The sequence below is a fragment of the Littorina saxatilis genome, linkage group LG12 (assembly GCF_037325665.1).
Source record: "Littorina saxatilis isolate snail1 linkage group LG12, US_GU_Lsax_2.0, whole genome shotgun sequence".
Taxonomy (NCBI): Eukaryota; Metazoa; Mollusca; class Gastropoda; order Littorinimorpha; family Littorinidae; genus Littorina; species Littorina saxatilis.
This window is the reverse complement of record NC_090256.1, coordinates 30,893,083-30,919,402: the sequence shown is the minus strand read 5'-3', so window position 1 is coordinate 30,919,402 and position 26,320 is coordinate 30,893,083. Positions and strand designations below refer to the sequence as shown.

General features: G+C 43.0%; 1 protein-coding gene across 1 annotated transcript in view; it reads left to right on the top strand.

The window, feature by feature from the left end:
* LOC138981728 (terepressin/terephysin-like) overlaps positions 1–26,320 on the top strand; it is a 63,939-nt gene that overhangs the window by 35,581 nt on the left and 2,038 nt on the right. The window contains exon 2 of the mRNA XM_070354792.1: positions 25,661–25,868. Within this exon, the coding sequence (XP_070210893.1) occupies positions 25,661–25,868 (208 nt within the window). The remainder of the gene's footprint in view (positions 1–25,660; positions 25,869–26,320) is intronic.

The following is a 26,320-nucleotide window of genomic DNA, read 5'->3' as shown; positions in this document are numbered from 1 at the left end:
GCTGTCCAGCTTCTGAACCAGAGTATCAAAATCTGTGTCTTCCTCGTCGACTTCATCGCCGTCTTCATTCCGTGTCTTGCCAAAATGTAGCGACCGGAAAACCTTTTCTGCATTGGGACCCATGACGTACAACAATGTGTCGCGCTGGACATCCCCTGTTTCATCTTTCAACTTTGATGCATTTCTAAATCGCTTGAATTCACTTATCCAGAGAGGCCACTCTTCTGCTTGGAAGGAGAAACGCTTGGGTGGATCTAGGCGCATCATGTTGAAATTTTAGTCAAGGAAGAACACTTACTTGCCGATGTCGATGTTATGGTGACACTTTGCACTCAAAATTACACAGTTCTGCATGAAAGTTCAGTTTCACTTCTGACACCATGTTCAGGATGGAACAACATGGTAACAGTCAAGAACATGGCGGACATCGACTGCCCCGGATGTGGCTGTTCGATCAAGAGTTACTTCCCTTGAATGTTAGTCGCGAGTAGGCCTACATGATTATGTACACTAATCATGTCATTTCCAAACAGAAACCAGCCAAATTGATGTAATGTGAAGCATTTGGTTGTGTTGGCCTTTTCCGTGCATAGGTTTTTGTGAATGTTTCAATGTTCGGTGATTTCCGTCAGTACATGCGCAAGTGGTATGCGTCAAAATATCGGGCCCTATTCGTACGCTAAATACACAACTGCTGTCAATATTTAGCCTTTTGCTCTGACATTTGCATCTAGCTAACTAATAAAAATTTTAACCAACCGACAACACCACGAAGCATCTTTATTTCGTGCATATAATGTCAATAATTTGGTGTGGATATCGTTCAAAGGTGCTTCCTGAGAGCGTTCTTTTGTGATATAAAGTTAGTCTCCCGGCAGTTATTTGCGAGCAGACGACATCCGGTGACAAGAGACAAAGCCACCATCACCGCCAACGTCTACTTTCCAACGATATCTCTCGTATTTAACGTTTTACGAACCGGATACTTCAAAAAGACCGTGTTTGTGAAATCGTTCGCCTTTCCCCGCGGCTAAATGAACTAGACGACATAAGTGTTTTGCAAGGTGCTCAGCGACATAAGATCGGCGTTGAACAGAACATTTGTTGTCTCTAATATCACAAAGCAGACGCCGGATCGAGACGAGTGATCTTTCCTGTGGACGGTTTTCCGGGGTGGTGGTATTGTTGATTTTTTTTCTCGCGACTGAAATGAATCAAGCAACGATAATCCCCCCCCCCCCCTTTCCCCGTCGCGATATAACCTTGAACGGTTGAAAACGACGTTAAACACCAAATAAAGAAAGAAAGAACGATAATGTAAAAACAAAAATGGCGGGACAAATTTCATGACTCCGGCTTCCTTCAGAGATAGAATTACAGTATTCACTCTCTCTCTCTCTCTCTCTCTCTCTCTCTCTCTCTCTCTCTCTCTCTCTCTCTCTCTCTCTCTCTCTCTCTCTCTCTTCTCTCTCTCCTCTCTCTCTCTCTCTCTCTCTCTCTCTCTCTCTCTCTCTCTCTCTCTCTCTCTTTCTTCACAAGTATTTTCTCGCGTACATAGAGAGCAGAAGCTTTTTCCATCAATTTCAATCTAGCTTTTGGAAAAATCACTCTTGTCACAGCGCCATTACCACACTATGCGACACCTGGTTGTCAGCAATGTCTTATCACATGCACGAGCGGACAAATAAAAGAAAATAAATATGAAATAATATGTGCCGGCAGAAACATCGTCTCACACACGCAGACGTTTAATTACAATGAAGTCAATTGAAGATAAATTCCTGTCCGCGTAAACTATCATGTGCAGCATCACAGGTCAGGTCAGTCCAGGCTCTGGTACGACGAGAGCATCCCTCCATGTGGTCACATACCAAAACTCACGGTGTGGGAGACGTTCCATGCGTAGACAGCTCTGAGGCGGTTTATTGTTCCAGCTCTGAGGGAGCAAGTTTCCGCAGTTGTCTACAATCTCTCACAATGGCAGGGGCGGATTACGGGGGGGGGGGGGGGGGGTGTTACAGGGGTTCCGGACCCCCGCCCCCCGGCTGTCCAAAAAAAGAAGATTTAATACTAACTTTAAAAGAAATAATGAGTGGCTGCTGACACCAGTTGATCATGTTTAAAATCAAGGATAAGCCATAAATTGTTCATAAAATAGCTAAACCTCTTCAGCTTCTGGGGGGCAGACCAACAGGGCCTTGCCCATGTACCCCACAAGGGGTCTACCCCTGGACCCCAGGTTGTAGCCCCCCCCCCCCCCCTCTCTGGCTTAACTGCTCCGCCCCTGCAATGGTATGTGTGTTATGCAGAGTGCCGTGTTACTTTTTGGTTGTTAAAGTTCTTTCGAAAATGCCTTGGGTATCAACACACGCAGACTGCTGGGTGCTAGAATGAATAGATATCGCAATAATTGATAAGTTATAGTAAAATATGGAGTTTTCGTGCATTTTCGTGGGTATGCTCGACACAGACCAACGCAGAGCATACAATCATAATAGGGATCTAAAGCAATGTAAAGGCAATGTCTTGGTGACATAAAAAGTTACGAACTGGTCCTAGATTTCTCTTAGATGGAATGAATTCGTGTGAACAATGTTCCAGTTCTGGAACGGAAACGTGCTTCCTCAGAGCTGGAACAACACCGCCTCAGAGCTTTTTACGCGTGAAACGTCTCCCATACCGTCCTAGCAGCTTTCTGTGTGGAGCGAGATTTAATTCCCCGGATTAATTTCGCAGATTGGCGTAGGTGTAAGTTACAAATTATCCAGGAAAAAATCGCATCGTACACAGATGGCAATCAGGCTGTATACTGTTGGGTATGCTGCTACTTGAAAGAACGCTTTTATTCATACAAAGCCATCACGAATCAGTATCGGTGTGCATGGTCGTTTCCACGAGTGAAAAAGGTACCTTCATGTCAAGTCAAAGGTTTGTTACGGCAACCCTTTGGAAGCGTACATGAATGTAAATCAATTGTTTTAAATGCGGATAATCAATCAATCAATCAATCAATCAATATGAGGCTTATATCGTGCGTATTCCGTGGGTACAGTTCTAAGCGCAGGGATTTTTATTTTAATTTTTTTTAATTTTTATGCAATTTATATCGCGCACATATTATTCAAGGCGCAGGGATTTAGTTATGCCGTGTGAGATGGAATTTTTTTTACAAAATACATCACGCATTTACATTGGCCAGCAGATCGCAGCCATTTCGGCGCATATCCTACTTTTCACGGCCTATTATTCCAAGTCACACGGGTATTTTGGTGGACATTTTTATCTATGCCTATACAATTTTGCCAGGAAAGACCCTTTTGTCAATCGTGGGATCTTTAACGTGCACACCCCAATGTAGTGTACACGAAGGGACCTCGGTTTTTCGTCTCATCCGAAAGACTAGCACTTGAACCCACCACCTAGGTTAGGAAAGGGGGGGAGAAAATTGCTAACGCCCTGACCCAGGGTCGAACTCGCAACCTCTCGCTTCCGAGCGCAAGTGCGTTACCACTCGCCCACCCAGTCCACGCTGTCTGATAGGCCATGGTGGCTTGATGTTTGGTGACATATTCACCACAAGTCTAAAGCATGTTGCTTGGACCTATTTTCTTAGCCAATTTGCAGAAATTACCATAGACGTTAGGGCAATTTTCGGAAGTTTATGTCAGTTCTTGGCGCCCCCTTCCCCCCACCGTAAAATAGTTTGCCAGCTCCCATGCAGAGGGGAATATTTGTGGGTCTGAATTGATTTTATAACTGACACAGAGAGCACCCCTGCTGTTGATCGGTGGCGTGTGTCCACGTGGAAGAATGCTCGTATCCAAGACAACTGGACACATCTAATCCAAGGTTACCGGATCCTTTAAACGAGAAAGAAAAGAGTTACGAGCTGAATTTAATACAACTCTATTGCATGAATGTGGAACATGCAGAAATGGGTCTTTTGTCTCATTCACACACATATTACATTACGTAAAATCACAAGAATCTCAAGTTCAAAACACATAACACGTATACTAAAACCACTCCTACATACACACGCACATCTGCACACATGCACACAAATCCACACCCACATACCCACACACCCACACACACCCACACACACGCACATCCATAACCACCTTCATACACTCACCGGTCTTTTAGTCTTATTATAATTATGTTACTGGCAGTTTTTCTTCAAACCTTTAAATCCGAACTTTCACGTTAAAAGGTAAAGTGTTGCAGGTCGCTGGCTTAAAACAACTTCACAAACACTCTAGTGGCCCAAAACAGAACTGTTAGTGTTCTCATCCAAATAGGTTTTAAGTCGTCCAAAGATAGTTGATGGCCCGAATCATTTTGTGTCACGGTTTGGGGAACAAATGTCTCCAACTCCGGACGATTATCGAGACGATCGATCGACTTGTTATTATTTTCATACACACAGTATGCATTATCTTTTTCACTCAAGTTAACGCCTCGCAATTTCTTTGTCCTTAATTCTTTGTATTCTTCCAACTTCTTAGGTGGCTAGTAAAAGTGGCTTTTATTCCCACCTCTACTTTAATTCTTTGATTTTCAAGCGTCCGCGGAAGTTTGAATGGGACACTGGTGGTATTTCTGGCTGAAGGGGTCTCAACTCACAAAGACCATCCCGGAAAGAAAGTGGTCGCCTGGCTTGTTCTGATCTTTGGTTTAATCTGTCGTGCTTCATTTCTTTCAACGATAAGAACTAAATTGTTTGAAGAGTAATAACCGTGATGAAAGAAAAATCAGAAAACAATCATTTTTGAGGTCAATAGATTTTCCATCCTGTTCGTTTTGTTCGTTGAGCTAACTGAAGTAAGAGGACGAGTGAAGCCTTTCCAAAGAATTTAAATCGACCTTATTTCCTTCCCCAGTAGACATACAGACATGTTCAGAGTGAGCTTTTTTATAATATGCTGAATTAGTTTCTTAACTGACGCCTATGTCAAAAGCCATTCTGTGCGTGTGTCTGTGTGTGTCTGTGTGTGTGTGTGTGTGTGTGTGTCTGTGTCTGTGTATGTGCACGTGTGTGTATGTGCAAACGTGCGTACGAGTGTGTGTGTGCGCGCGTGTGTGCGTGCGTGCGCGCGCGCGCGTGTATGTGTGTGTGTGTGTGTATGTCCAAATGAAAGAATCATATGATATCATGTACAAACCGGGACAGATCTTTGGTGGTGTGCCTCATCGCTTACACGGTAAGAAAGGTTTGTTTGAATGTACAATACATCCCAACACACTGTCCTTGAGAGACACACAGTGCACAGCAGGAACACACACGTATGCTAACATTCTTTTTTTCATAGAAATTAAGGTATTAGTGTTCCAAATAATAAAGGATTACTGATACTTTAATCCTACAGTCGAACATGACCTGGCGACCACCTCTTGGTAACGACCACCTGCCCATTACGACTACCCAAACGGATCCTTGACGATTTCCCCCTAAGTATTTCACTTTTTCATAAGGACACGGGCTGTCTACAAAGACAACTTTTTGATAATTATTTTCTTGTGTGGTCCTTATAGACAGCTTCGATGGACTGCAATACGATTTGATTTGGGCTTTTCACTCTGCTACAACTGAATCGGATTTTGATTTAAAAATAATCATATTTGTACTCATTCAGATACTCATTCAAACATTCATTCAGATACTCATATTTGGGGAAATAGTTTAAGGTTAACTGCGTCGAAAAAGAATTAAATCGGTTGTAACTTGGCATCCTCAAAATTATCTGCACAACCTTGTTGGAGCTATAAACTGTTAGCTTGATGTACTCATTAGACAGACCCAAGTTGTCTGTAGAAAAGATACTGCTAGACTTTCACTGAAACTGTAAATACTTTTGTTCTTTCCAAATCCTTTTATCCAAATTCATGACATTTTCTTTATCTTTTGCTTGATTTATTTATCTGATAGTATTTCCAAAACCTGAAGCACCTGCAGAAGGGATTATTCTGTTCAAAAATATATTGCTCAATCTCTTAAATAACATGATATCACGGTAATTGTGCTTCAAGGGACGCTTGACAGTCATGCCAATGTTTACGTTAAAGGCAAGCTTAGGGTCAAGGTCAATGTCAAGGGCATGGTCATGTTTAGAATAGCAGTACATTCAGCGATGACGTAGTACTCTGGCAAGTTGGTCTATGGCCATGCTGGTCAGGGCCGGACTAGGCGAAGAGGAGGGGGGAGGGTTGCCAGTGGTGGTCCAGGGGGATGTTCCCCCTTGTGGGGGTCAGGGGGCAAAGCCCCCTGAAGCTGATGGGTAGGTCATATTCTGAGATAGGAAAATGGTCGCTCCTTGCATGAAACGGCATAAAATAAACAATAATAAAAAATGTTTTAAATAAGTGAGGTACATGTTTAGGCCAGGTGGGGGGGGGGGGTTGCGCAACCCCCATAACCCCCCCGGTAGTCCGGCCCTGCTGGTGGTCTCATGACATGATAGAATGTAGAGCCTTCATCCACGTGATTATCACAGAACTCCAGACGACAATGTGCCTCGAACCAAAGTATCATTTTAGGAAAACTCTGCAAGTTTTGTCAATAAAAAAAATAAATCTGAGGTCGCGGAGCAAGAATTGTTTTACCATACTGAAACCTTTTAGCATTAAAATGTCTTCCTTTCTGCATGCTGATCCATACACATATATAGATTTTGGCTGTACAGAGGATTATGTATCAAAGAGATATCGATATGAAGTCCATAATTGTTACTTTCGTTAAGGCTGTGGTCATGGAATTCAATGAAGACACCTACACTGTCGTTCAAAAACCTCGTGAAAATATATTATCCAAAAATCAGTGTCCGGATTCCAGCAAACTAAATCGTTGGATTTTGTGTCAGCTCTAGGTTGCAGACGATTATCTGCAATGAACAAATCATTTTAAGCGGGTTCTCTCCCGTGAAGAACCGTACTGTATCAGCATCGATCGTCAATTGTGTTGGCGGAAATGCGTGTTCAGAGTCACCTGTGGCGTTATTCTGCGGGGTGATTATCTCCCTTTATCAAACAACCTGTCCTGGAAACAGCAACAACTCGCAACAACCCTGTGATAAATACATCACCAAACCCGTGCGAATTAACGAACTACATGCCAGGACAATGAATTCTCTCTCGCTCTGTAACTCAGCCGTTAAGGGAATGTTTCGTATCAAGTAACTTATTCTGTCCCTCGGTCCATCTCTCAGTCTACAATTTGTTTATTTGTTTAGTTATGTGCTTGTTTGTTATCTTGTCTGTCTGTCTGTTCGTCTATCTGTTTGCTTTGCTAATATGTAACTAACTATCTCACTGATGTATTATAACGTATGTGTTCTAGATGTATTCAGGACAGGTCGTAAGACCTCTATCCTAATGCATTGAAGATCAATGAGTCAGTCAGTCTCTCTCTCTCTTTCTCTCTCTCTCTCTCTCTCTCTCTCTCTCTCTCTCTCTCTCTCTCTCTCTCTCTATTTCGTCTTCCCCTCTTCCTCCTTTGTACCGATCAGGAATTTGCCAATCTATTTGATACTCGTTCATTCTCAACGCCGTTTCCTCCGCAGAGCGACAAAACACAGTGCAACATAATACATGTACAACGGCCGTCTAAGACCTCTGTTTCATCTAACAAAAGACCCTTTTCTGCCCGCCGGTATCATTGACTCCAAGACATTCCTGCCTCCCACGGAAACCTTGAGCGATGCATACCGGCAGACTTCATAACAATGGGACGAGGAAATCTAATCTAATCTAATCAGCCGTTCCTGTTGTCAGTATATATGGTCGAGGTCTGGGTCGTTTGTCGTCTCGGGGATCAACAGATATGCTGGTTTTCTTGCACACCCACCGACCGCGACAACAGCAAAAGCTGCAGCATCAGCAACACCACCAGCAAGAACTAGCCAATAAAGAATTTAAAAAACCAAACACAGACACACAGACAGACATTACAGACAAATATACAAACAAATATATAAGGCAATGTATCGATTGTACATTGGTCTTTCTTTCTTTGAGCTATGTGACACAAGAGGCTTGGAAGACGTTGACACATTTATTTATTTTTTAAGTATCTTGATGCATTTCAACTTGTGATTTAAAAAAAATATTTTTGCAACATACGCCCATTTTTACAGACGGTGTTTTCCAGATTGTGCGTCAAGTTAACAAAAAATGGCTCGAGCTGCAACAGGCATAACCATTATTTCCAAACAAATAACACTTCATTGAGGTTGTAGGCGTTAGTTCAGGCTTCGATTTTTTAAATATTTATTTATTTTGTAAAGATTATTCTTGTAAGTAATAAGTTTTGTCTGTGAGTTTTTATCAACGGTCCTCGAAATTCGAAGCCATTCTTTTAGACAAGATTCAAGGGGCATAACGTTTCAGTTCAAGAGGCGTCACTCTTGAGGCAACCTCGTTGTAAGTTGGTGGATTTCACGCATCATTTCCTTTCCAGTTTATGTTGTCAACCATCCGTGACTTCGCTTTTGTTGCTCCTGGTGATGAGATACATTATTTCACTCAGTGTTATGAGGTACATTATTTCACTCAGTGTTATTAGGTTTTCTTGTGCTTGTGATCTCTTCGTCCATCTATATATGTCTGTCTGTCTGTCTGTATCTCTCATCTGCGTCTGAATAAATCATCTCTCTCTCTCTCTCTATCTCTCTCTCTCTCTCTCTCCCCCCCCTCTCTCTCTCTCTCTCTCCCCCCCCCTCTCTCTCTCTCTCCCCCCCTCTCTCTCTCTCTCTCTCTCTCTCTCTCTCTCTCTCTCTCTTTGCAATACTGCGTCTGACGCTGTCCCTGGGTGAAACAGTGTAAACAGAATAAGTGAATAAGGGTAAACAGGTTCCGTTATTCCATTCTAAAAATAAATGACTTTTTTCCTGCAGTGTTCTCTCAAATGCTACTTCCAATTTGCCATTCTTCACGATTTCGATTCTGCGTTCTCTCTCATAAGCTTATACAGCCTCGTTAAATAAGTCCCCCCCCCCCCCCCACCCCCCGAAAAAAGAGGGGGAGGACGAGCAGGAGAAAGTCAAACCAAAATGGAGGTCAACAGAAGCTGGGACACAAAGAATGGAAGGTTAACAGGTGACAAGGAGAGAGAGAGAGAGAGAGAGAGAGAGAGAGAGAGAGAAAGGGTGGGGAGGGGGACAGAAAGAGAAGGACCGAGGGAAAGAGAGAGAGAGAGAGATAGAGGCAAAGATACCAAGGACGAGAGAAAAAGACAAAAAAGAACGTGGGCTGCCATCATCCTTTTTATTGTCAAAGTAGTCCGTCCACATTATCGTCCAAGCCTTGCTTCTAAGGAACTCAAAGCTCTTGAGAAAATGCGCACAGATTGTGTATTAACAATGCAAGCGTTATGGACCAAAGCCTAAGCTTCTTCCCTTTCATCTTAAAGTCACTCTCATCTCAAGTAAAGTCTCGACTGAGAGGCAGAGCATTGTAGCACAGCCAGGAAGTTGAAAACAGACAATCTCACTCCCACTTTCATAAAGGAGAGAAACATACGTGGGCCGTGCATGCAGAGTCGCTTAGACAACAATTTCTACCTTTCAGCGAGACAGGAAAATTGAAGTCTCATCTCAATTCCAGCAAACCTAATTACGCTTAGCAAAAGGAAGAACGTTACCACAGTTTCAGAAATAAAAAGTGAAAAGTATCGACAATATAACATAAAGGTTTAAAAGAAACAGCCAGGCTAGATTCCTCTTCAGACTGAAAATACACAGACTGTGCCTTTTAATGAAACATTATCATCTATTCAGTTGGACGGCATCCCAAGGCTGAAGTGTAAGAGGTGTTCGGAACATCCACTGACCTCATGTGTAGCTATAGCTCATTATATAGGCTTTTCGGTCATTGAATGCTCTCCTTTATTTCAAAACACGTGCATTCATTGCTGTCACGTGTGTCATTCTCTCAGAAGCGAGTCAGGGCTATCAGACCACAATGATTCTGTGAGTTAAATATCTTTTGCGAAAATGAAACATAAAACTATCACAATCCCCCTAAAAAAAAATTTTTAACAAAAAAGTGTGTTGGTTGCGCAGTCTGCTGATACTTCGATTGTCATAATTCTTTCTTTCTTTCTTTTTCTGTACTCTTACGTTATCTTCTTCTTTTTAAACTCTTCATCTCGAAATGACTTTCAGGCATAATCCTTGTTGACACACACACACACACACACACACACACACACACACACACACACACACACAGACACAGACACAGACCCACACACACATATCAATCAATCAATCAATCAATCAATCAATCAATCAATATGAGGCTTATATCGCGCGTATTCCGTGGGTACAGTTCTAAGCGCAGGGATTTTATTTTTTTATTTTTTTTATGCAATTTATATCGCGCACATATTCAAGGCGCAGGGATTTATTTATGCCGTGTGAGATGGAATTTTTTTACACAATACGTCACGCATTCACATCGGCCAGCAGATCGCAGCCATTTCGGCGCATATCCTACTTTTCACGGCCTATTATTTCAAGTCACACGGGTATTTTGGTGGACATTTTTATTTATGCCAAAACAATTTTGCCAGGAAAGACCCTTTTGTCAATCGTGGGATCTTTAACGTGCACACCCCAATGTAGTGTACACGAAGGGACCTCGGTTTTTCGTCTCATCCGAAAGACTAGCACTTGAACCCACCACCTAGGTTTAAGAAAAGGGGGAGAAAATTGCTAACGCCCTGACCCAGGGTCGAACTCGCAACCTCTCGCTTCCGAGCGCAAGTGCGTTACCACGCGGCCACACACACACACACACACACACACACACACACACACCTGTTTCTACACCTTACTTAAATGGGTCCTACAATATTTATCACTGATTCTTCAGTAACATCCTTCTGTGACCCTTTCCGTGCAAGAACCAAAGCAAATGTCGGCCAAGTCTGCATCTTCCTTCCAGCCCTGTCGCGGCCATTTTACTAACGGGCCAGTGCACATCCGCATCAGTCCCCCACCCGCTTCTTCCTCTGCCACCCTTTTGCCCGTGTTTGCAGAGCGGGACATGGCGATTAAGTCATCGTCATCTTTCGTCCATTAGTCCGGTGACAGGTGGCGACAGCCGGGACAAGGGCAGTCCATGGGCGTGCCGAGAAGACAGAGTGTGTGGATTTCTGCATCACCACTTCCTCTGTCGCAACTGCCAGACTGGGCTTTCACAGACAGGCGTCCTGCACTTTTCCTGACTCTGTTCCTGGCTGTCCTCTACATCTTTTTTGTGGTCTTTCTAGTTTCATCATGGTTGTCGACTTTTCGGGGCTGCGATGACTTTGTTGTTCTATGTATTGCACTAACTATGCTTCAACCTCTATTATCTCCCTGTATCGCCTGCCAGGATTGTCCAGCTTGCAATTACATGTCAGAGCCTTTCTGAGCCCATCTGCTAAGGACATCTGCACCCACGTTCCCCGTCTTGCATGGTTTACGCAAAATGCTTTGTTCCGAGTCTTCAATGTCTAATGTTTTTGGTGTACCCGTTCTGTGTTGTGCACCTGCAGATCGGCTTCTGCGCTTGCCAGGTTATGCCCTTTCCGGATGACATGAATATCATGCCCTCAATCTAAATTCCAGCAGTTCCCGAATGTTTGGCCATCCCGCTGATATTGAGTTCAACAAGTCTATGATTCTTCCCCTTTCTGAGACATCGATTTTTAATATACGCTTAACGGCAATGTCCGCAGAAAAAAACCCAGACCGATGGTTAAAAAAAAGTAAAAAGTTCTTCATTTCTCCTGCAACTCGTCATTTCTTGATACAATATCTAGTACACAGACCTGTATCTAACAGGACAGAAAATAGCCAAGAAGGTAGATAAATTACACTGGAAGAGGGGGAAAAGTGTTCTATCGTCTCAAAGACGGTATTATAGACACAAAAGATGACGTATCCTTATGTAACAAAAGGACGAATCGGTGAACAACAAAAAGACGACCGCGGGGGTTATGTGGGTGGGGGCGATGAGGTTAGGAATAGAGGTGTGGGGAAGGGGGTAAAGGGTTGGAAAGTGTGGCCAAGTGACCGTGCTGGTGGTGTGGCGGTAATGGAGCAATCAGGACAGAGGACAGTGTTGTCAAGACGTGTGTCCACTGAGTGTGGGAGGGATGTGCATTAAGCGGTAATTTACAGCAAGGCGCTTGCTATCGCTAGGTCTCTGGTCACTCAAGCTTCAATATCTTGTCCCGCCAAGTGCTACTCTTCACGGAAAGATAAAAAAAAGGTTGCTGTTGTTGTTGTTGTTGTTGTTGTTGTTGTTGTTGTTGTTGTTGTGTTGTTTTGTTTGATTTAAGTTGGGAAACACTATAGGTAACGATATATGTATAAAAGATGTACGTGCTTTTGTTGCAATATCATTACTATTTTTTAAGTTATTGAGACATCCCAGTGCACTAAGAGATTTATAGAGCAAATTGAGAAAATTCATTATTGAACGCTGAGTTCAATAATTATTTTCGAGATTTGCTCTATAAATCCCTTAGTGCACTGGGATTGTTTCAATAACGATATTGTCAGTACCGCCAGAGAAAAAAGAAGATTCAAAACGCACATTTTGCTACGCGCATTTGGATAGGCGTAACTGTGTGGTCAGGTTTGTGTCATATCTACTTTTGTGTGGGCTGTCTCAAGTGTGTCGTGCTTTCGTCACACGCAAACTCTTGTTTTAATTTCTGTTGGTAAATTCCAGAGTAGCGTTAAGCTAAAAAGTGATGATCTTTCATACAGACCTCATTTAAATTCGGTACCCTTTAAACTCGGAGAAAGGACTGTGCTCTTAGTTATTTGCGATTCGAAACCTTCATCGAGCTTCGACAGATTGACTGTGCAGAGTGTTGCCCCTTGAATTGACTCCAAGGCCACGGTTAGCACATTTTCAAAGTAAATGTGGTATGTTTCTCGTGTTGTATCTTCACTCATCGGGGAGTCTGGTACTATATATGAACGGTAAGAATGCTCTGAACTCTACACGTATTATATCCCCATCGTTTGTTTGTTCACATTTGCCCAACATGTTAATTTGCTGCGGGGTTTATGTCGTCTGCTAGGCGGCTAGGGCAATTGAACCACTGAACTGCAGTCTCATTTCAAAAACAAAAACTGCTCGTCTGCACGCATGAGGCAGGCTGGTAATAAGTTTTACACACGGTAAGAACGTTCTTAAGCCTACACGTTTTCGATTCCGATTGTTGTTGCCTTGAAATAATAATTCAAAAACCATTCATTTACTGAACTAATGCAGTCGTATTTCAGTGTAGTCTACTATAACAGAGTCGACTTTCAAATGCTGGTCTAGCTGGTACGTTATCGGAATAACACTTGTGTTTTCTGTTTGCCGCTGGGAATTTTATACTAACTCATCAATTGGTAATGTGGTTAATAAGCTACATGCCACTAACACAGCATATGAGAAGAATCTTTGCAAGTCAAAACGAGAAGAGACCATTGTGGAAGAGACACAGCCGCTTCTATTTTTAGATCAGTGGGATTCACTGTGGCACAGGCGCCTGCGATCTGTCAGAAAAAAAACTTCTGCTTTGAGCCGCAGGAAATTTATGGTTATTTTTTGGTAAAGTGGAGAATATAAGCCTACATGTCATTAATTAATTCTGAGGATGAGAGTACAGTCTCGCTTTGGCAAAGGGCGTAAGAATACGCTCTGTGGAAAAGTTAGCGCACTCCAAGAGTGCGCTAACAGATTTAAGCGCATCGCCATTAGCCAATCAACTGGTTCACATCAGTCATGTGACACCAGTACTTACTGACAATAGAAGTTATTGTTAGGGTTTGATGTTTGCATTGTTAACATGGTCGTGAACGTCTATGCTTTTCACCTTTCCCGTAAATTGGCTCATGGATATCTCTGAAATGACGGGACCGTTTTAAAAGTCAATGTCAATGTAAGATTATATGTTTTGGCACATCGGGTCTATATGAAGTGTCGGTCTTTAATTTGCCGCTTCGGCAGTACATGAAAAGGCAGAAGGAAGGGATGGAAGTTGAGGGCCCATTGTATCGTAGAATCTTCTCTTCCTCTCCCCACAGCTTGCGCGATAAGCAAAGCTACGGTACTTGAAAAGGGTGAAGTATCACTTAAAAAAAAACTTTAAAAAAATCCAACAACAATGAAACAAACAACACACCAACCCTAGACTTAGTATGTTCAGTTATCAATTAGGCTGTGAAGAGAAACGAGAAACAGACTATTATAATATCTAGCTTCAGTTTCATTCGTACAAACGGTGAACACGTCATTCTTTTGGGGTTGATGTCCTCCTTTCTCTCTCTCTCTCTCTCTCTCTCTCTCTCTCTCTCTCTCTCTCTCTCTCTCTCTCTCTCTCTCTCTCTCTCTCTCTCTCTCTCTCTCTCTCTCTCTCTCTCTCTCTCTCTCTCTCTCCCTCCCTCCCTCCCTCCCTCATGCACCTCGGTTCGACCGTACATAAGGTAACTTTCAATTCCTGTTGTGCAGCGGGATAAAGTATTCTCTCTTCACTCGGTCGGAGCGACGTCACGTGACATTTTATAGGGTGGAAGAGAATGCTGTCGCTTATTTTCCTTCTGAGGATGAGGGTTTAACATGGATCGGGAACTTACAGGACAACCGCGGCTGTGGTTGCAAGTTTGGATAGTTCTTTCCGTGAATGAGCATCGTTTTAGTCTTAACCGAACTCAGAAGGAAAATAAGCGACAGCGGCATTCTCCTCCACCATATAACATGTCACGTGACGTCGCTGCGACCGGGTGAAGGTATATCTCCGAGGTATGAGAGAATACTTTATCCCGCTGCACAACAGGAATTTATTTTTAACTTCTCTTCTGTCGAACCGAGGTGCAATATCTCTCTCTCTCTCTCTCTCTCTCTCTCTCTCTCTCTCTCTCTCTCTCTCTCTCTCTCTCTCTCTCTCTCTCTCTCTCTCTCTCTCTCTCTCTCCATTTGACCAAAGACGTTTTATTCAAAAATAAACAAAACAGTATGTTTTCATTCAACCATTTCCAAAGGACTACCGCACTGAATACGGAGGACAGTTCAACATATCTTCTACGTAGATCTCTGGCCTTCTGTACCAGCAATTTGGGGATTCCTTTGGTCCAGAGCGACAGAGTAAACAAACAAGTCGCGTAAGGCGAAAATACAACATTTAGTCAAGTAGCTGTCGAACTCACAGAATGAAACTGAACGCAATGACCGTATACTCGTAGCATCGTCAGTCCACCGCTCATGCTCATGGCAAAGGCAGTGAAATTGACAAGAAGAGCGGTTTAGTAGTTGCGCTGAGAAGGATAGCACGCTTTTCTATACCTCTCTTCGTTTTAACTCTCTGAGCGTGTTTTTAATCCAAACATATCATATCTATATGTTTTTGGAATCAGGAACCGACAAGGAATAAGATGAAAGTGATTTCGAAAATTTAATTTTGATAATAATTTTTATATTTTTAATTTTCAGAGCTTGTTTTTAATCCAAATATAACATATTTATATGTTTTTGGAATCAGAAAATGATGGAGAATAAGATGAACGTAAATTTGGATCGTTTTATAATTTGTTATTTTTTTTACAATTTTCAGATTTTTAATGACCAAAGTCATTAATTAATTTTTAAGCCACCACGCTGAAATGCAATACCGAAGTCCGGGCTTCGTCGAAGACTACTTGACCAAAATTTCAACCAATTTGGTTGAAAAATGAGAGCGTGACAGTGCCGCCTCAACTTTCACGAAAAGCCGGATATGACGTCATCAAAGACATTTATCGAAAAAAAGAAAAAAACGTTCGGGGATATCAATCCCAGGAACTCTCATGTAAAATTTCATAAAGATCGGTCCAGTAGTTTAGTCTGAATCGCTCTACACGCACGCACGCACGCACACACACACATACACACACACACACACACATACACCACGACCCTCGTTTCGATTCCCCCTCTATGTTAAAACATTTAGTCAAAACTTGACTAAATGTAAAAACCAGGATGTCATTTATCCTACTCTTGTTTCAATTTTTACGGGTCTTTCTTGTGCTAATTAGTAACAAGATATTAAGGTAATAAATGTTTCCCTACCACGTTTTTGTAATCTAAGGAATAGTTTTTGAAAGTTTGTAGAATGTCCTTTTTGCTTTACATCTCTGCGCCTGCCCATTTGTTGGACCTCTACAAATAAAAACAAAGCTCTGTGCAAAGGCCCAACAAATCAATCTAATGTCAAACAAACAACCGACTCCGTAAAAAAAATGTTTGTTTTTTTAAAACCAGCACATAAACGTCAACTCACCTACCCATACCAACACACACACACGCGCGCGCGCACACACACACATACACAAACACACATGCGCGCGCGCACGCACGCGCGCACACATAACACACACACACACATACGCACACACACACACTTCAGAGACTCAGGGAGGGGGAGGGGAGGCAGAGCCGGCGCGCGCACGAACGGACATGGAGGGCTAAAAGACCAGTCAGTGCGCAGTGTTTGCAGAGTCCTTCTGGCTTCTGACCGGAAGACCACCACGTCCCTAAGTGGACTTCGACTTCAGTGTCTGCTATTCCTCCCTCCACCCCACCGCCTATACCTTCCTCCACCTTCCAGCCCACTCCCAAATTGGCCGCTCGTCGTCATACCGAAAGACTCAAAATGTTCACTTCCATGGCGCTGATTCGGGAAATTGCCTTTGTGTCATTATGGTCACTGTGTCTACCTTGGAGTTGTGTTGTGAAAGTAAGTAAACACACACAAAAACGTTGTGGGAGGAACAAGTAAACATACAGACAGACACATAGATGAATGAGACAATGCTGAATGCGTGCGTGTGAAAGAGAGAGAGGGAGAGAGAGAGGGGGAGAGAGAGAGGGGGAGAGAGAGAGAGGGAGAGAGAGAAGGGGAGAGAGAGGGGGGTAGAGAGAGAGAGAGAGAGAGAGAGAGAGGGGGAGAGAGAGAGAGAGAGAGAGAACTTATTAATTTGTTATACTTCACTTTACAATGAAAAGGGGTTTAGTGTTACATTTTGTCTTCCAACTTGTCCTTAGAAATATCGCACATCAATCAAAAAGAAAATTCATTTAACAAGGACATAGTGGAGAAAACGAACAAGGCGAATTAGAGAGAGAGAGAGAGAGAGAGAGAGAGAGAGAGAGAGAGAGAGAGAGAGAGAGAACTTATTAATTTGTTATACTTCACTTTACAATGAAAAGGGGTTTTGTGTTACATTTTGTCTTCCAACTTGTCCTTAGAAATATCGCACATCAATCAAAAAGAAAATTCATTTAACAAGGACACAGTGGAGAAAACGAACAAGGCGAATTAGAGAGAGAGAGCCGAGAGAGAGAGAGAGAGAGAGAGAGAGAGAGAGAGAGAGAGAGAGAGAGAGAGAGAGAGAGAGAGAGAACTTATTAATTTGTTATACTTCACTTTACAATGAAAAGGGGTTTAGTGTTACATTTTGTCTTCCAACTTGTCCTTAGAAATATCGCACATCAATCAAAAAGAAAATTCATTTAACAAGGACATAGTGGAGAAAACGAACAAGGCGAATTAGAGAGAGAGAGAGAGAGAGAGAGAGAGAGAGAGAGAGAGAGAGAGAGAGAGAGAGAGAGAGAGAGAGAGAGAGAGAGAGAGAGAGAGAGAGAGAGGAGGGGGGATGTACGAGGGAAGGGTGGGAGATGGGGAGCCAAATATAACAATGCGAGAAATCAAACTGATTTATCGTTTGTCTTGAGCCAACTTCTCTCCCTGTCCATGTAGTTTTTTTCAGTCAGCGGACTCCCCTTGTTCCAGAGCGCATGACTCCATGAAAAAACCCCACTGTCCTCCAGGAACGCTGTCACTAGAAGCAGGAAACCCCGCGTGTTTCTTTACATATCCACAGCATGCATACATGTACGTGTCGATTTCTATTGTAATATGTTTCCGAGTGATTAAAAAGACCTTTCTTTTTGTATAAACCGTCATGTAAATGCCAACAGATATTTCCAAAATTAATATGTACATCACGATCCCTCCCTTTCGACACGTACCGAAAACACATAGCCTTGCTGCTGTCTGAGGACATTTGTTGCTTAATCCCAGGTTGGCTCTGGCATCAGTTACAAAACCGGATTCAGCACAAAAATCTCCTTCTCTGCAGTACGCCGCCATGCTGTGTAGATTGTTAATATTGTGTCAACGCAGAAGGAGGCTCTCAGTCTTATTCCCGCTGAAAGCCTGGGCTATGGTGATGTACAGGGTGATGCTTTTTACACGCAAAGGAATGTTTCATTTACAAGTAAACCCTTTGACAATATTTGGCCACCAAATACACTTACAGCCCCTGCGAAGACTGTCACGGAGAAGTGACAGTTCCGTTCATGACACGTCAAGCAAGGTTTAAAGCACGTGCATCTTGCCATCTACAGCTTACTGAAGCGATTCACAAGTGATTTGCCTTTTTGTTTTGCTGACAGCCCAGATGATTGGACTAATCTCAGCAACAACAACGACTTAACAAAACAAACCCAACACCTGTGCATTATACCTTTGCCATATGTGTTGGAGACTTCGAACGTTATTAAAAACCACACAAAATCGTTATAACTCGGTCAAAATATAATATCAATGTTCAAGAAAACTGTGCTTTCTAAAAATAAGACCGAGTATGGGGAAAAAAACGACGGGATATTGTCCACGACGACAAAGCCTTGGACCCAGTTGATGGTTTCATGTGATGTATGACAACTTTGTCTGATGAAATAAAACGTGTTTGCAAAATAAGTTGTATTTGTGAATTTTTGTTATAAATACTTTTGTTTATCGAAGCATGGCCTCAAAATGGCGCTTGAAAGTGGGACATGAACAAAGCTTCTCACTTCTATGCACTGGTGTTTTTGTTAGAAACACCGAAGAACATTTGTTGGGGCACATGATTTTAGGTTAGGACACATTTTTCCAATAAAAACACAGAAAATAATATAACACTTAGTTATTTCAGATTTAGATGGAATTGAAAAAATCCTTGTCGTAAGTTACTTTCGTTTCCATAAACGCTTCAGGGCGAATGAATTGTCTGAAGTACTAAACGCGCACACTTTACAGCAACAACATTATTGTGTATGCTGGATTATAACTTACTTGGTTTAAACATAAGTTTATTTTAACAAAGGTTACAATCATGACATGTATACAAAGTTCACAGAAACAGCAACAAGCTAGAAGCTTATAGTGGTGTTCCTGCATGACATTACAACATAAGGCGGTAACGGGTGAAAAATTTGTCTCAATAAACCAAATCTATTAATAACGTAATGAACGTTGCATAATGATTATAAAGAAAGACAGTAAAGGAAGGAAGGAGGGAAAGAAGATGAATAAAAGAAGAGGGATGGGTAGGAGATGTGCAGAAGTTTAAGTTGTTGTCCGGCTTGTAGAGCATTTATTCTGACTTACCCAAAGCGGCCTGAACGTTCAATGAACGAGTGTACGGTGGAAAAAATGTTCCTGTTCAAATCTAAAGAATACTGTCTGTCTCCATTTAAAAGGTGGGGGAGGCGTCTCGCTAGATCGTTATTAAGATCACTTATATATAACCTGAGCTTACAGTGAATTATTTGTGACATGCGATCTCCAGAATAAAAATAACACGGCGGACTTAAATCGTTTTTTGACAAAAAGTGCTTAAATTCACTCAGGGAATCACTAAGTTTTATATAGTCTGGTAAAGAATTCCAGAGTTGTGTAGTAGATGGGAGAAATGAGTTTCTATATAATTCAGTTTTAAACGATGGAACTTTCCTGTCTAGAGGTCTGCGCCGGTGATATGGGTTATTAGTTGATATCAATGGTGGCAATATCGCTAATAAGTAGTTTGGCACCTTGCGGTGAACGATCTTGTGAAATAATATCAATTTATGACGTTTTCGCCTCTCTAGTAATGAAATAAAGCCTGACTCATCGTACAATTTTTGATGGCTTGTACCGCGGACTGCTCCAACAATGGTTCGAATTGCATCTAAGTGAATACTTTCGAGCTCGGTGGCTAACTCCTTAGGGCAGTTGTCCCAGAGAACATCAGCATAATCAAAATGTGGCAATATGAAGGATTTATACATTGTTTCTAAAGCTTTTCTGCCTAGTCTATATTTATAAGATCGTAAGCAAGCTACTAGCGTACGGCATTTTGCTATAACAGATTTAATATGTAACTCCCACTTACCGTTATTCTGAATAATAATACCAAGATGTTTATGACTTTCAGTTTCTTGTAAAATTGTGCCACCGAAGTTCAAAGGGATGTAATCTGGATTCCTTTTCCTGCTTATATTCAGAAGTTTTGTTTTACTTTGATTAAATTTAACTTTCCACTGACTAGCCCACTGGTCGATTTTTTCAAGATCTGAGTTAAAAATATCTGTTCGCATCTGAGAATTTTCCAGGCTTAAATACATACTTGTATCGTCGGCAAACATAATTTAATAATGGATTCAACGTTATCAACTATGTCGTTAATGTAAACCAGAAAAAGGAGAGGTCCTAGAATAGAGCCTTGTGGAACGCCTGTTTGCACAGGTAAGTAGCTAGACATACTTCCTTTAAGCACCACTGCTTGTTTTCGATCAGTTAAATAGTTTTGCAACCAATTAAACATCTGACCTCGAATCCCTAGTGCAAATAACTTTCTCAAAAGACCTTTGTGCCAGACTCTGTCAAATGCTTTGGAAATGTCGAAAAAGATTGCCTGGACAGTAATGCTGTCGTCGAGTGACTTGCAAAAGTCGTTATATAGGCATGTTAACTGGTACACAGTGGAGTCACCGGGAATAAAACCAGACTGGGAAGGTGTGATTATGTTATTCGATACAAAATAATCAAACACATGTTTCTGAACACATTTTTCAAGGACTTTACCTACGCAGCTTAAGAGTGAGATGGGACGATAATTTGAACAGTCTCCTTTATCCCCCTTTTTAAATATCGGTGTTATGTGTGCTGTTTTCCATATGCTTGGAAATACGCCCTCATTTAATGATCTTGTAAATAAAATAGATAGAGGTTCTGCTATTATAGGTAAACTTGCAATAAGAATCTTATTATGAATTTTATCAGGCCCGACAGCTTTAGATGTATCAAGACTTTCTATTACACTTTTCACTTCTTCAGAAGTCACGACCATATCGTCGACAAAAAAATCAGCATTATCTATATCGGGAACATTATCGTCTGTGTCGTTTATTTCTGATTGTTTAACAAAAGACATATTAAATAATTCAGCCTTTTCCTGGTCTTCAAAATAGGTTTTACAATCAACTGTTAGTGGCGGGATTTCGTTTTGGTCTGAGCCTTTCTTTGCCATAAACCTGTTCACTAACTTCCACCACTGCTTCTGACCAAATTTCTTTGGATCAGATACGGACCGGTCAAGTTCCTCTAAATATTGTTTCTTTCGCGTTCGAATAGCATCTGTGTATTGGTTCCTTATCTTACGAAAGAGTTCCCAAGCTTGTGGTGTGTCTACATGCACAGCAATAGTATGAATAAATCTTACTTAATGAATTGAGCAATAGATCTTTCAAAAATATCAATGATCGGCGCTAAACGCAGACGATTTTCCGATCTCACTTGGTTTCGTTTCCTTCTGTAATGTACGCAAAGCACACTAACTGACTTCACGCAGTCGACCCCAACCAATTGTCAATGTGTTGTGATGAAATAGATGTTCGAGAACCTTCCATTTTTGTCTTTGAAATATCTGATTGAAAACAGGTCTTTTGTATGTGGACAAGCCTGTTTAAGTTTGATTATTGACACTTTTTGTCAAAGTGCCCATGTCCCATAACTGTTACCCAGTATCATGGACGTGCACATTTGCTTCGGGAAGGGAGTGAGGACTGGTGGGGAGGGAACAGAAAGAGAGAGAGAGAGAGAGAGAGAGAGAGAGAGAGAGAGAGAGAGAGAGAGAGAGAGAGAGAGAGAGAGAGAGAGAGAGAGAGAGAGAGAGAGAGAGAGAGAGAGAGAGAGCAAACACGGTACTGATCTGCTTCTCGACAGGGGTGCCAAAACGTCAGATTAACTCGCTAATGTGTGATTGTAGAAATATCACGTGCATACATGTTGATGTCTGCCTGCTTCCCGTGACAATCAGTGATAACAAACCAAACACGTTCACCACACGGGTTTTCCCTGTCGCGCTTTGTCATGGTTGTTATCACTCAAGTCACGATGCTGGCGATATCAGACAAGGGAACAAAATACTCAGGACGGTATTCCAGTTCAGTCCAGTTCATTTCAGTTCATTGACCGGTAGGGTCGTGTTGGAAGGGGGGGGGGAATAAGGCTGCTGTGACTGTCTTTGCTGTGTTATTTCCAGAAGATTCGCCTATCGATTCCTGAAGAGACAAACTCCGGAAATAACTCTGTCGCGTTTGTATAGGTTGTGAAAGAGTGACCACACTTGCGTTTATTGAGGCAAACCTTTCACACGTGCTCCTTGTCCACGTGTTTCAGACACACCCCTTGCTAGTCACTAGCCTATAATGTCACGTGGCAACTTTTGCCTCAACTCTTTCATAACCCATACAAACCCGACAGAGTTATTTCAGAGCGGAGCCTATTTCCGGGTCATACGACCGACCCTGTCTTTTGTTCTCTTTTATTCCTTAGCTTGTTCACTGTCTCGGATATGGACAGGAATGTTACATGGCATACTGACATAACTCCACCGACATGGACACGGGTTACACAATAAACGGCCTGGCAGAGTCAGATGTTTTTACAAAATAATATGTATCACCACACACAAAAATGTGGACAATGCCTTCAAAGAAAGACTTCAAGTTTTGAGAATCTTTCCGATTCCGAGTCTGAATGTGATGACTAACATCCACCGGCGAAGACCGGCCAATGCGTGCGCGTGTATCCGTGCGCGTATGTGTGTGCGCGTGCGTCCCCAGTGGGTCCGTGCGAGTGTGTGTGCGGTGAACTGGAAAATCAGAAGATAGAGACCTTTTTGTGCGAGACATTTTTGGGGGGTTCATTGAAGAATTATGTGTAACCTCATTCACGCATCTCTATAAACATTCTGTCTGGGGTGGCACAAGAACATATTCAAATTGTAACAGACGCTTTGTTCACCTTGTCACGCCTTACAACAAAACAAACACAAACACAGAAAAATGAGGGGAAAAAACTATCGGTTAGTGAAAAAGCAAAACAGCTGGGGTTTGGACACAATATCAAGCTTGCAAAGGTAGCCTTAGAAGCAAACAAGAACCGTCCGTGTCGAGCATATCTCTCTCTCTCTCTCTCTCTCTCTCTCTCTCTCTCTCTCTCTCTCTCTCTCTCTCTCTCTCTCTCTCTCTCTCTCTTAACCTCCATCGTGTCTCTGTTTTAGTATTGATTGATAGTTTTGTTTTGTTTTGTGTGTTTGTCGTTGCAAGGACATATTGTAAAAACAATGTTAAATCTTTATCCTTGTAAAATAAAATTCAGTCTCTCTCTCTCTCTCTCTCTCTCTCTCTCTCTCTCTCTCTCTCTCTCTCTCTCTCTCTCTCTCTCTCTCTCCAGAAGAGAAACACAATCGTCAACACAGCTGAACGGCAACTTCTAATAATCGATCAGCTGTCCTCATTGACGCTGTCACGATCCCCGGGTCATTGTTTTGCTGCCTTTTCGTGTTGAAAATTCTTGCGGCCTGGCTAGAAAAGACTTTGTAACGACAGCGGTACCGTCCACTACTCATGATTATACATTCTCGTATAATATTCCAAAACTGTTTTGAACCGACATCACGTGTGTAAGGTCCGTAAAATGAACAAGATCTACTCAGTTTCAGCTTTAACAGGCACACAAAAGCGATACGCTGACACTCACACCAAGACTAAATTCTTTTCCCCCCCAGGTCTCCTCCTTCATCGCCATCTCCAAAAGTTGACGAAACGATAAAGGAATTGATATTTTACCTGATGAATTTACACAAATTGCGGTAAAACCCAGTGCGCTGGCTATTACAATTAACTACCAATCCCTTCAGACTCATTCTCATTGCCTATATTTATCCCCACCGTTTCTTCTTTTTCTTCTGCAAAAGTTGGCGATTGGAAAATGGCACCCCTGACACTCCCGCCCTATTCATCCGCTTCCGTCGCTCCTCTATCTTTCCGCCTTGACTGGGCCATGCAGCGTTCGTGTCCCAGCATGACCGACACCGGCTCTGCAAGGGGGGACAATTAATGGCTCCCAGCGACGGGATCTGGACTTTAGGCCGCTGCTTGTTTACAACAGCGCGAAGTCGGATGTCATCAAATTAACATTGATCACTTTTAAAACCCATCTCAAGCACTCGCTCGAAATTCATTTTGCTGAATGAAAAGAGACGCGTCCCTTGTCTTCATGGGAAGAGGGGCTGATTGTGGGTGATAGTGACGGGGGAAGAGGGGCTGATTGTGGGTGATAGTGACGGGGATGGGAGAATGAGGGGCTGATTGTGGGTTATAGTGAAGGGGATGGGAGAATGAGGGGCTGATTGTGGGTGATAGTGAAGGGGATGGGAGAATGAGGGGCTGATTGTGGGTGATAGTGACGGGGGAAGAGGGGCTGATTGTGGGTGATAGTGACGGGGGAAGAGAGGCTGATTGTGGGTGATAGTGACGGGGGAAGAGGGGCTGATTGTGGGTGATAGTGACGGGGGAAGAGGGGCTGATTGTGGGTGATAGTGACGGGGGAAGAGGGGCTGATTGTGGGTGATAGTGACGGGGGAAGAGGGGCTGATTGTGGGTGATAGTGACGGGGGAAGAGGGGCTGATTGTGGGTGATAGTGACGGGGGAAGAGGGGCTGATTGTGGGTGATAGTGACGGGGGAAGAGGGGCTGATTGTGGGTGATAGTGACGGGGGAAGAGGGGCTGATTGTGGGTGATAGTGACGGGGGAAGAGGGGCTGATTGTGGGTGATAGTGACGGGGGAAGAGGGGCTGATTGTGGGTGATAGTGACGGGGGAAGAGGGGCTGATTGTGGGTGATAGTGACGGGGGAAGAGGGGCTGATTGTGGGTGATAGTGACGGGGGAAGAGGGGCTGATTGTGGGTGATAGTGACGGGGGAAGAGGGGCTGATTGTGGGTGATAGTGACGGGGGAAGAGGGGCTGATTGTGGGTGATAGTGACGGGGGAAGAGGGGCTGATTGTGGGTGATAGTGACGGGGGAAGAGGGGCTGATTGTGGGTGATAGTGACGGGGGAAGAGGGGCTGATTGTGGGTGATAGTGACGGGGGAAGAGGGGCTGATTGTGGGTGATAGTGACGGGGGAAGAGGGGCTGATTGTGGGTGATAGTGACGGGGGAAGAGGGGCTGATTGTGGGTGATAGTGACGGGGGAAGAGGGGCTGATTGTGGGTGATAGTGACGGGGGAAGAGGGGCTGATTGTGGGTGATAGTGACGGGGGAAGAGGGGCTGATTGTGGGTGATAGTGACGGGGGAAGAGGGGCTGATTGTGGGTGATAGTGACGGGGGAAGAGGGGCTGATTGTAGAAAAGGGTCAACGAAAGTGAGTGGGGTTTGTGAAAACATACAATCTTTTTTCTTTTGTATGCTAAACAGCCAAATATTCAATAAGCTTTTTACGAAAATAATGTATCTCTTTTCTTTTTCAGTGCATGTCATGTGGACCACGAGGTGTTGGCCAGTGCGTAGGACCGTCCATTTGCTGCGGACCTGACATCGGATGCCTGATGGGAACGCCGGAAGCGGAAGTGTGCCAAAAGGAAAACGAGAGTACTACGCCATGCTCCGTCAGCGGGCACCAGTGCGGGGTAAACAATATGGGCAACTGCGTAGCGGACGGCATCTGTTGTGATGAAGGTGAGTGTACGGGCTGCACACTCGATCAGATTACGCCAGTTTTGCACAAGGTTGCCCCCCAAAATGCAACCCATGAAAATGTAAATAACTTCTACATCTGGCCAGATTATTTCATATTTGATGTACATTAACTTCAGCTTGTGCATGAACAGTCCACAAAGTGGCACATTTTTAGGTCAAATGGTCTGACCTTTATGACATTTCAAAAAAGGTTTCCAAATTCGGGGATCGACTCGCCCTGTAAAGAAAAACAGCAAAAACGTTAGTAGCGCGAGAGACCATGTTACCGCGACCGATCGATGGTTACAGTTTGTGTAAACAGTTCGGCTGGCATTTTACATTGGATAAGACCATCCTTCCACTTGGTCACGTACCAAAAATGAACAGCCTGTGTGTTGTATGTGCACAATGGGATTTTTTTTATGAATAAGAATTTATTTTTCTGTAAAAAA